Consider the following 11,835-nt stretch of genomic DNA (forward strand, 5'->3'; position numbering starts at 1 on the left):
CATGTTGCTCAGGCTGATCTCAAACTCGTGAGCTCAAGTGAGCCTCCTGTCTCAGCCTCCCAAAGTTCTGGGATTACAGGCATGAGCCACGGCACCCAGCCAGGATTTTCTTTTTTGAGACAGTCTGGCACTGTTGCCCAGGCTAGAGTGCAGTGGCACAAACTTGGCTAACTGCTACCTCCACCTCCCGATTCAAGCAATTCTCACGCCTCAGCCTCCTGAGTAGCTGGGATTACAGGTGTGAGCCACCATGCCTGGATGGATCTTCTTATTTAAATGATGAAGCTTTCATAGTCCACTTGGTATTATTGAGAATATTAATAATTGGAGGAAACAGTTCTTTTTTTTTTTTTTTTTTTTGAGACAGAGTCTTGCTCTGTCACCAGGCTGGAGTGCAGTGGCGGGTTCTCACCTCACTGCAACCTCTGCTTCCTGGGTTCAATTGATTTTCGTGCCTCAGCCTCCAGAGTAGCTGGGATTACAAGTGCGTGCCACCTGGCCTGGCTAATGAATATTTTTAGCAGAGATGTGGTTTCGCCATGTCGGCCAGGCTGCTCTCAAGCTCCTGGCCTCAAGCTATCTACCTGCCTCAGCCTCCCAAAGTGCTGGTGTGAGCCACTGCACCTAGCGCCAAACAGTCCTGCCTGAAACATCACTTACAGTTTTAATTCACTGTATTGCTATGAGGTCTTTCTTTTGGACTATAGTTTCTAATGTTTATTTCAGTTTGCTTTTTCATTTGTAGTGCGATCTTCATGTAGTTGGCCTTTCGGTAAACACTTTAATAACAAATTATTAGATAGAGTATCAGAAATAAGGCTCTGAGTAGGTGGTTCAAAAATGGTTCTTTAGGCCGGCGCGGTTGCTCATGCCTGTAATCCCAGCACTTTGGGAGGCCGAGGTGGGTGGATCACTTGAGGTTGGGAGTTTGAGACTAGCCTGACTAATATGACGAAACTCCATCTCTACTAAAAATACTAAAATTAGCTGGGTGTAGTGGTGCACATCTTTAATCCCAGCTACTTGGGAGGCTGAGGCAGGAGAATTGCATGAACCCAGAAGGCGGAGGTTGCAGTGAGCTAAGATTGCACCATTGCACTCCAGCCAGGGTGACAGAGCCAGATTCCGTCTCAAAAAAAAAAAAGATTCTTTATTAATAAAAATTATTTCAGTTTCTGTTGTATCTATTAACAGCAATTTATTAAAGCACGTTTTTCTCCTTCATTACTCCTTACTTTATTGTCATGGTTCATAATTCTTTATTACTGATATAGAAGACATACAAATCAAGTAAATTAAGCTTTTAGGGCTTATGGGAAATACAGGGTTGGGTCAGACTGCTTAAAACCTGTGCAACTTTATTTTTTATTTTTATTTTTATTTTTTTGAGACAGGGTCTTGCTCTGTCACCCAGGCTGGATTGCTGTGGTGTGATCTCAGCTCACTGCAGGTCTGGGTTCAAGCGATTCTCCTGCCTCAGCCTTCCAAGTATCTGGGATTTACAGGCTTGCGCCACCATGCCCAGCTAATTTTTATATTTTTTGTGGAGACAAGGTTTCACCATGGTGGCCAGGCTGGTCTCGAACTCCTAGGCTCAAGTGATCAGCCCTCCTTGGCCTCCCAAAGTGCTGGGATTACAGGTTTGAGCCACCAGCCCTGGCCCATCCTGTGCAACTTTATAAGAGCTCTAATAAAAACAGTGACTGTTACCTGGGGAGCCAACTTGGATCCTCCAAGTAGACAGCATAGCAAGGCAAGAGGCTGCCTTAGTGAATATCAGAAGTACATAAGGCCAACAGAGTGGAAATTTCCTTTTTTTTTTTTGAGACGGAGTTTCACTCTTGTTGCCCAGGGTGGAGTGCAATGGTGCGATCTCAGCTCACTGCAGCATCTGCCTCCCAGGTTCAAGCGATTCTCCTGCCTCGGCCTCCCAAGTAGCTGAGGTTACAGGCATGCGCCACCATACCTGGCCAATTTTGTATTTTTTTAGTAAAGATCAGGTCTCACCATGTTGGTCATGCTGGTCTCAAACTCCTGATCTCAAGTGATCCACCTGCCTCGGCCTCCCAAAGTGCTGGGATTACAGATGTGAGCTACCACGCCCAGCCCATACTTGGTATTTGTACATTTCAACATGTCTTACCACCTTCTGCGTAGGAAGCTTGTATTGTCATAATGTTTTCTCTTAATTAGTAACTAAAATATCTGGAATTTTCATGTCCAGTCCTTTTTGAAACCTCAAGCTGAGAAAGCTTTATACCATCAAAGAAACACTTTCTTGGAAAATCAAAACAAGGCAAAACTACAGGCTACAATACCAGAGACCCTGGAGGACAAGTGTCAAAAAAACAAATGGTGGTAGGATGCAGTTGAGAATCAAATCTGAAAGTTAAGTAGAGTCAGGAGAATCTTGTCTGAATATATAGTCCTGGGTCTGTCATTTCAGATCAGGATGGGATCTGTTGAATGAGTGGGTAAAGGTGATGCAATACAGGTCTTACTTTACTGAGTATCATGAAATAAAAGGAGTGGAAAATGTGAATGTGGCTCAAAGTAGAGACCCAGCTATATCTTAGTTGTATTATGTCAGATCCAGGAATACTCTCTTGTCAGAAGAATAATTTAAATTGAATGGTATAAAATATCAGACATTAGACTTGTAGTGAATTTTCTAAATTGAGGAGACATGTTTCTTTTCAGAAAGCGAGGAGTTACTAAAAAGCAAGATGCTAGCTTTTGAAGAAATGCGGAAGAGACTAGAAGAACAGCATGCTCAGCAGTTATCACTACTCATAGCTGAGCAGGAAAGGGAACAAGAAAGATTGCAAAAGGTGAGGAATGTGGGGGGAGATACGACTGGTAAGTGAAATTTAGCCAAGGATACCTATGAATTTTGGTCATGTATAGAATACTTGTAATTTTTTCCTCCATATTTCTTATGGTAAGGGAGTCATTTTGATACATGAATGGTATTTTTTGTCAAAATGTGAAGTTTGATATTTAGATCCTTATTTAAAAGTAACTGCATAATTTATCAAGGATATTTTATTGAATCCTTGATTTAAAGCTTAATATTTTCAAAAGGTATTTTGTAAATAGGTGCTAAAGAACACATTCTGAAAGAGTTATATCATAAAAATGACACTTGTGCTGGGCATGGTGTCATGAACCTGTAGTCCCAGCTACGTAGGAGGCTGAGGTGGGAGGATCACTTGAGCCCAGAGATTCAAGGCTGCAGTGAGCTATGATTTCGCCTTTGTGTAGCCACTGCACTCCAGCCTGGGCAACAGAGGGAGACCCTGTCTCTATAAAAAGAAAAAATAAGAATGACACTTGTTATAATATTATTATAGTTATTAATAATTTATACATTATCACATATTAAAATACATTATAGACTGGGCGCCGTGGCTCATGCCTGTAATCCCAGCACTTTGGGAGGCCAAGGTGGGTGGATCACCTGAGGTCAGGAGTTTGAGACCAGCCTGGCCAACATATAGTGAAATAATGTCTCTACTAAAAAATACAAAATGGTGGTGCACACCTGTAGTCCTAGCTACTTGGAAAACTGAGGCAGGAGAATCACTTGAACCCACAAGGTGGAGATTGCCGTGAACCGAGATTGTGCTACTGCATTCCAGCCTGGGGGACAGAGCGAGATTCCGTTTCTCAAAACGAGAGAGAGACAGAGAGAGAGAGAGAAAGGAAAAGAAAAGAGGGAGGGAGGGAGGGAGGGAAGGAAGGAAGGAAGGAAGGAAGGAAGGAAGGAAGGAAGGAAGGAAGGAAGGAAGGAAGGAGAGAGAAGGGAAGGGAAGGGAGAAGGAAGGAAGGATAATTTGAGGAAGAAAAACTTGAAATAATTGCTGATAATTACATGTACTTTTGGCTAAGCCTAAAATGATATCATTTTAGGACATAATTAAAAGGTTTAGCATGTTACAATAAACTGTTCATCTATAGGAAATAGAAGAGCAGGAGAAAATGTTAAAAGAGAAGAAGGCAATGACAGCGGAAGCCTCTGAGTTGGACATTAACAGTGCAGTGGAATTAGAATGGAGAAAAATAAGTGACTCTAGTTTGCTGGAAACAATGCTGTCTCAAGCGGACTCACTCCATACTTCAAATTCAAATAGTTCTGGTAAATATTTAAAAATCCTTTTGCATTTGGGAAAATGATCCTACAGTAAGATATTTATTTGGCACACTATAAGATTATATCTCCTGTTTTCAAATGATTCCATGTCCAACCCTCTTCGCCAGCTGCTTAGTAACCAGTGAAAAATGACAAGATAGGAGATCAAAGACTTGTGAACAGTTTGTGAGCAAAGAATACCTTTGCTAGGAAAATATCAGGAAATTCGGCTCAGAGCCATCTGATCATTCATGCAGCAGGTGATATACTTCGAGTGAAAACAGTTTGCTCTCTCCTGAGTGATCTTGAATTACCTCTAATTCCCTAGTCCTTTTAAAGAGCTTATCTTCATATCTCAATTGTCCTGAGACACTTTGTGTTGAAAAGATCCATCTGGTACATAAGCTTTAAAGTCCATAAATATTTTAAGTCGGCAGGTGGGTCAGTTTTGGAGGCAATTGCTATTCTTAATGAGTATCACAAGTGTTTATTGGGATGTTCTTTGTATTCTAATTATATGACATCAGGTATAATACTATATGTATGTTTCTCTAGGTTTCACAAATTCTGCCCTGCAGTATAGCTTTGTTTCTGCAAATGAAGCACCATTCTACCTCTGGGGATCATCAACTAGTGGCTTGACTAAACTCTCAGTAACAAGGCCTTTTGGAAGAGCCAAAACTAGATGGTCTCAAGTGGGTAAACTTAATGATACATGTCCATCTATCTATTTATCTTTTCTTAAAAGCTATATTATCTTAGACTGTATAAATGAACACCAATAAACATTGTGTCTATCTTCTTTCACCTAGGTTTTTAGTCCGGAAATACAAGCAAAATTTAACAAAATAACTGCAGTGGCAAAAGGATTTCTTACTCGTAGACTTATGCAGACAGATAAGCTGAAGCAACTTCGACAAACTGTAAAAGTAAGATTCCTGTAAATTGTTTGTATTTTGCTTCTGTCTTAGTTTCTATCAGTCTTGTGACAGCTGAGCTAACAGATTAGTTCAGAACTTAAACACTTTTTAGTCACTGTAATAGGCAGTTTTAGAAGTCTGATTGTTTGTTGGGGGAAGTCAGAGACCCGGAACGGAGGGACTGGCTGGAGCCGCAGCAAAGGAATATAAATTGTGAAGATTTCATTTTAATATGGACATATATCAATTCCCAAATAATACTTTTATAATTTCTTATGCCTGTATTTACTTCAATCTCTGAACATAAATTGTGAAGATTTCATTTTAATATGGACATTTATCAGTTTCCAAAATTAATACTTTTATAATTTCATATGCCTGTCTTTAATCTCGTAATCCTGTTATCTTCGTAAGCTGAGGATATATGTCACCTCAGGACCACTATTGTGTTAACTGTACAAATTGAGTGTAAAACGTGTGTTTGAGCAATATGAAATCAGTGCACCTTGAAAAAGAACAGAATAACAGTGATTTTCTAGGAACTAGGGAAGACAACCATAAGGTCTGACTGCCTATGGGGTTGGGCAAAACAGAGCCATATTTTTCTTCTTGCAGAGACCCTGTAAACGGACGTGCAAGTAGGGAAGATATCGCTAAATTCTTTTCCTAGCAAGGAATATTAATAATTAATACCCTGGGGAAGGAATGCATTCCTGGGGGGAGGTTTATAAACGGCCGCTCTGGGAGTGTCTGTCTTATGCGGTTGAGATAAGGACTGAAATACGCCCTGGTCTCTTGCAGTACCCTCAGGCTTACTAGGATTGGGAAACTCCACCCTGGTAAATTTGTGGTTAGACCAGTTCTCTGCTCTCGAACCCTGTTTTCTTTTGTTTAAGATGTTTATCAGTACAATATGTGCACAGCTGAACATAGACCCTTATCAGTAGTTTCTGATTTTGCCCTTGTCCTGTTTCCTCAGAAGCATGTGATCTTTGTTCTCCTTTTTGCCCTTTGAAGCATGTGATCTTTGTGAACTACTCCCTGTTCTTGCACCCCCTCCCCTTTTGAAATCCTTAATAAAACTTGCTGGCTTTAAGGCTCAGGTGGGCATCACGGTTTTACCGATATGTGATGTAACCCCTGGAGGCCCAGTGGTAAAATTCCTCTCTTTGTACTCTTTCTCTTTATTTCTCAGCCAGCCAACACTTATGGAAAATAGAAAGAATCTATGTTGAAATACTGGGGGCTGGTTCCCCTAATAATTGTTAATCTTACTCAGATAATATTATGAATAACATGTAAATGAAGCAGTTTGTGTGTATTTCTCTTGCTTGAAAGTGAGTGGTGTTTGACTTCTAATAAGTAACAGTTTTATTTACGTTCTTAGTACAGTTGGCCCTCTATCTCTGGGTTCCACATCTGTGGATTCAACCAACCATGAATCAAAAATAATTCAGAAAAAACAAATGATGGTTGTGTCTGTACTGAACATGTACAGATTTTTTTTTCTTGTCATTATTTCCTAAACAATATAACAACTATTTATGTAGCATGTACGTTTATTAGGTATTTTAACTAATCTAGAGATGATTTAAAGTACATGGGAGATGTGCTTAGGTTATATGCAGATAACCATTTTATATAAGGGACTCCAGCATCCTTGGATTTGGTATCTGAGGGATTCCTGGAACCAGTCCCCCACAGATACTGAGGAAAGACTGTAATTTTGGATTGACTGAGAAAAAGAAGAAAGGAAACTCCAGTGATCACAAATCTTTCTAGAAAAGTGTGTTTGAAGGAGCATTTCTTTTTTCAGGATACTATGGAATTCATAAGAAGTTTTCAGTCAGAAGCACCATTGAAGAGAGGCGTTGTTTCAGCTCAAGATGCTTCACTTCAGGAAAGAGTGTTAGCTCAGGTAAATACGTGGCTCCTGAAGGCTTTTAAGACATGGACATATTATATTTCTCCTTTTTTATTTAATTACTGAAAATAGATTTCAATGAAAATTATTTTAACCTTTTTCTATAAGTAAGTGTACATGGTATATAGTATTCCTAAACTCTGACCTCATCATTTAAACGTATACAATATTTTCTTTTCTTGTGTCTAGTTGCGAGCTGCCCTGTATGGTATTCATGACATATTCTTTGTAATGGATGCAACTGAAAGAATGTCTATTCTACATCATGATCGAGAAGTTCGCAAAGAGAAAATGCTCAGGCAAATGGTATGTTACATGATTTCTAATGAATAGAGTTCTTCTGGGTTTAGGATAATTGATATTAAATGTCATTTTTGGTTGACTTCAGCACCCTTCTGATAATTCTTAAGCACAAGTAATTCCTGGAATTACTAGCAACATTTAAATCTGTAGATAGATTTAAAAGAATTACATAATTTAAGAATTACATATTGTTTTCTGCTTGGATTTTAGAGTTGAAGCTTTGAATGTTTTGCTCAGATGGCTTATACAGTCTATCAGCTGCTCCTGATTGAATTTTCTTGAATTCAGTTATAACATGGGTTTTACTTTTTTTGAAGTCTGAGTTAGAAAACAGGCTCCAGATTAATTTGAAGTATATCAGAGTTTGTGATTTGAATCAATTAGTGTAATTGGCAAAGGAAAAGCAAGCAAAATTTACATAATTCTAATTATTCTTAGAATTAGACTGCTTCAAAAATACAAAACAAGATGATTTAACTAAATTAAAAATGTTAGTAGAGAGAAGCTTTTCCAGGCAGTTTGGGATCATTCTGTATTATAATATAGTGGTATTAATTGGTACCAGTAGAGTTTGACATTACTTTTGTATATTAAAGGATAAAATGAAAAGTCCACGAGTGGCTCTTTCAGCTGCAACGCAGAAGTCTCTTGATAGGAAGAAATACATGAAGTAAGTTTTTTGTATCACGTCATGTTACTTATCAAACCAATTAATTGTAGTCATCTGTTGGTCTATTTGCATATTTAAATTTAGAAGTAAAGAAGGGTTAATTTTTCTGCAGTTGAGCTGATAGAAATCCCCTTTATATAAAGAAATTTATTAAAATCAGGTGCTAAAATCTCATTTCATCTTAGATGAATTTATTTACTAAATTTGACAACATTCAACTCATATAACTGATAGTTGATCAATCTTAAAAACAGTTAATCTTTATGTTCAGTGACTAAATGTATGCTTTTTCTGATGTCCTAAAGGTTTCTGGGGAATAAAGACTTAATGGGAAAAATATCTTAGTAACTTCTTAAAAAATTCTTCTTTCTTGAATAGAGTCTTTAATATGCTTAGTACAGGTCTTCCAGTAGTACACCAGCTTCTAAATGATGATTTGTTTCTGTCTCCTGTATTACATTTGTAAGCATGTTTTCCTCCCTTCTCTAAATACATTATGTCCTTATTTTTATATTGTGTTAGAGCTGCTGAAATGGGAATGCCAAATAAGAAATTTCTGGTTAAACAAAATCCTTCTGAAACAAGGTGAGAAAAATCACTTAGTCTTAATGAGAGGCTTTTTGTTTTTTATAGAAAAAAAAAAATTGGCTGGGCACAGTGGCTCATGCCTGTAATCCCAGCACTTTGGGAAGCCAAGGCGGATGGATCACCTGAGGTTGGGAGTTTGAGATCAGCTTGACCAACATGGAAAACCCCGTCTCTACTAAAAATACAAACTTTGCTAGGCATGGTGGCACATGCCTGCAATCCCAGCTACTCAAGAGGCTGAGGCAGGAGAATTGCTTGAACCCGGGAGGCAGAGGTTGCAGTGAGCCAAGATCGTGCCATTGCACTCCAGCCTGGGCAACAAGAGTGAAACTCTATCTCAAAAAAAAAAAAAATTTAAATCCCAAACTTCATTTTTGTTGACTTTGTTCTACTTGACATCAGTAGATAACTTCTTGCTGAATTGGGTGGGGGGTGGTCCTCAGGCTCAAGATTCATATGAATACCTGGCTGTCAGACCAGATGTATCTGGAGCTTTTGTAGGACATACTATCTGTGGTTAAAATTTTGAGCGTGATATGTCTTGAGTTCGGTTACACAGTCCAGAGGATCTTTGATACTTATTTAAAAACCTTAGAAAGCTAACTTAAGCTGGGCCGGGTGCAGTGGCTCATGCCTGTTATCCCAGCACTCTGGGAGGCTGAGGTGGGTGGATCACGAGGTCAGGAGTTCAAGACCAGCCGGGTCAAGATGGTGAAACCCTGTCTCTAGTAAAAATAAAAAAATAAAAAAATAAAAAAAGCCGGGTATGGTGGCACGTGCCTGTAATCTCAGCTCCTCAGGAGGCTGAGGCAGGAGAATTGCTTGAACCCGGGAGGCGGAGGTTGCAGTGAGCTGAGACTGCACCACTGTACTCCATCCTGGGTGATAGAGCAAGACTCTGTCTCAAAAAGAAAAACTAACTTAAATTGGCTGCAGTGGCATGCTTCTATGATCCCAGCTACTCGGGAGGCTGAGGCAGGAGGATAGTGTAACCCCAGGGGTTCAAACCAGTCGGGGTAACATAGTAAATAAGACCCATCTCAAAATAAATAAATAAATAAATAATAATGAAAGCTAAAAAGTGAACTTGATTATTTCTGACCTGTTTTTTACTCCTGTAAAATGGGAGTGATACTTTCTTCTCTCACTGGTTTGAAAGGAAAAGTTAACTTTTGTAAAGTATATGTATAAGGAAATTATCTACAAGCACAAGGGTTAGTCTATATGTTGGACATTTCTTTGCCTGTAAAAACCTAAGGTTTGGACTCTTAGTGAGTAAAATGTAAGTATCATATTAATATGCTTTAGTCGATTTGTTCTGCTTTGTGGTAATATATAGGCCATGTTGCATAGTTGAATTTTACCTTATGATCATCATCTTTCATCCGTTGAAAGAAAATGGGAAAAAAGTAGAATTTATCCTTTTAAATTAATTTTTTATTTAATTTGTCAACAGAGTCCTTCAGCCAAACCAAGGACAGAATGCACCTGTTCATAGGCTACTTAGTAGACAAGGGTAAGAATGCCACACCACGGGTATTGAAAACTATGGAAACCAAGATTAGATTTGAGAGGGAAAAATAAATCTAGTGTTCTTTACATAAAGGATAATGGTTTTTCAAATGGGATTTTTTTCTTTATAGCATTGGGAAAGATATTTTAAAGTTTTGTCTTCAAATGTAACCCTCTTGGTGTACTGTTGTGTATTCTAATTACTGTCTTATGTTGGCATGTTTTTACTTTTCATTTCATACCATTTTACTCATAAAGTATTTTAAATATCCATATAGTAAGTTCAGCATCACCGAAGTGATTCTCCAACAGAGTGTGACTCATGCTTATAGTCTCCTGCTGAAGCCAGAGTTTAGCTTTCCTTACTGTGCGCATGCATGAGACTTCAGTTCTTTTCAAGCTTATTTGTGCTTTGGACAGTTGATGCAATGTGATTGCTTTCTTTGAATTTTGAACATTTAGACCTTAATGCCAGTGACTTATTAATTTTTTTATATTCAATTAGAACCCCTAAGACATCAGTGAAGGGGGTTGTGCAAAATAGACAGAAGCCTTCACAGAGCAGAGTGCCTAACAGAGTGCCTGTTTCAGGTTTGTAGAAAATGAATTCCTGAAGCCCATTCAATAGAAGGAAGTGCACAAGCTGCCCCATAACTCAGGCCACAGAAGTGGAATAGATTGTCTTTCCTTGCCACCATAATTTTGGCATATTCATGGTCATCTTATTAGTGTTTTTTGGTCTTAGCATTGTATGGCAGTCAGGAAGTCTTAGTAAAAGTGTGATTCCAGTCTTGATATCTATAATGTTTCTATGGAAAGCACCATGTATTTTTCATTCTGAAAAAATTGTAGAATTTGCCATGCTTAATTCAGAAAACCTTTTTATTTAATGAATAAAAGATAATGATCATCTCTGGTGCTAAGTCTGTGCATTGTCTGTTCAGCTTGGGGAAGTGTGTCTACACATAAGGGGATAAAACTTTCTCCCTCAGACTATAAGATCACATGTGAATATGCCAGTGGGAGGAGGGCTTCATATTTTGCTCAGTCCGAGGCTTGAGCTAAATCTCTCCTTATGTTCATTATTTGAGGAGTAATAGCTAAACTAAAAACTGTGTTTTAAAATTCTGTTTATGGTGGCAAGAAGACAAACTCATTCTTGAGCTAATTCAAAGCTCTTAACCAAATGCTGTAATATTTTTTAGGTATCTTTGTTAAGATACTTTGATTAAGCTCACTTAAAAATTATGTGATCCATTTAAAAATACTTTCCAATTGTTGTGCTTTAACTATACTGCTTTCTAGACATTTACAAGAAACCTAAATTAATCACCAGGCATTGAAGATTCAACCTTTAATCAGTTCTAATCTTTCCATTAATATACAATTAGGCAAATTTTAGAGCTTTTATTACTAAGTGATTTCCTTCAAATTAGGAGGAAACAAGCTATTGATCATAACTTTGAAATGATGGCTGACCTTTTGTATGTTTGTAGTGAATGTAATTCATAGTGTCACACATAGATAGGGTAATTTAAAAGGTCATCTTTGGAAATCATTGTGAGTGACAGTTAATGGAATTGTCTTAAAGGATTACATAGCTGAAGATACTGCTTACTCCAGAGGCAGTCAGAATAAGCTAGTTTGAAAGATAACCATTTGAAAGGACTCAGACCAAACACCAGACCTGTGGAATTTTAAGACATTTTCTGTTTTTCTCATGTTAATATTCTATATTGCACTGAAACCTAGCAAGTTGGAAAATCATTGAGGAATTAGTATTGTT

At 38.1% G+C, this 11,835-nt stretch overlaps 1 protein-coding gene across 10 annotated transcripts in view; it reads left to right on the forward strand.

Annotated features, from left to right (window-relative positions):
* The window catches only part of CCP110 (centriolar coiled-coil protein 110), a 30,288-nt gene that overhangs the window by 14,807 nt on the left and 3,646 nt on the right, over positions 1-11,835 (forward strand). For 4 of the 10 annotated variants that reach the window (XM_005591366.5, XM_015442661.4, XM_005591369.5 and 1 more), the window contains 10 exons: positions 2,701-2,831; positions 3,961-4,138; positions 4,688-4,827; positions 4,945-5,061; positions 6,869-6,970; positions 7,166-7,282; positions 7,876-7,949; positions 8,472-8,534; positions 9,994-10,053; positions 10,555-10,640. In XM_005591366.5, coding sequence (XP_005591423.3) covers positions 2,701-2,831; positions 3,961-4,138; positions 4,688-4,827; positions 4,945-5,061; positions 6,869-6,970; positions 7,166-7,282; positions 7,876-7,949; positions 8,472-8,534; positions 9,994-10,053; positions 10,555-10,640 — 1,068 coding nt within the window. The remainder of the gene's footprint in view (positions 1-2,700; positions 2,832-3,960; positions 4,139-4,687; positions 4,828-4,944; positions 5,062-6,868; positions 6,971-7,165; positions 7,283-7,875; positions 7,950-8,471; positions 8,535-9,993; positions 10,054-10,554; positions 10,641-11,835) is intronic. The other 6 variants (XM_005591367.5, XM_065537289.2, XM_065537290.2 and 3 more) reach the window with 2 other exon arrangements.

The sequence above is a fragment of the Macaca fascicularis genome, chromosome 20 (assembly GCF_037993035.2).
Source record: "Macaca fascicularis isolate 582-1 chromosome 20, T2T-MFA8v1.1".
Lineage (NCBI taxonomy): Eukaryota > Metazoa > Chordata > Mammalia > Primates > Cercopithecidae > Macaca > Macaca fascicularis.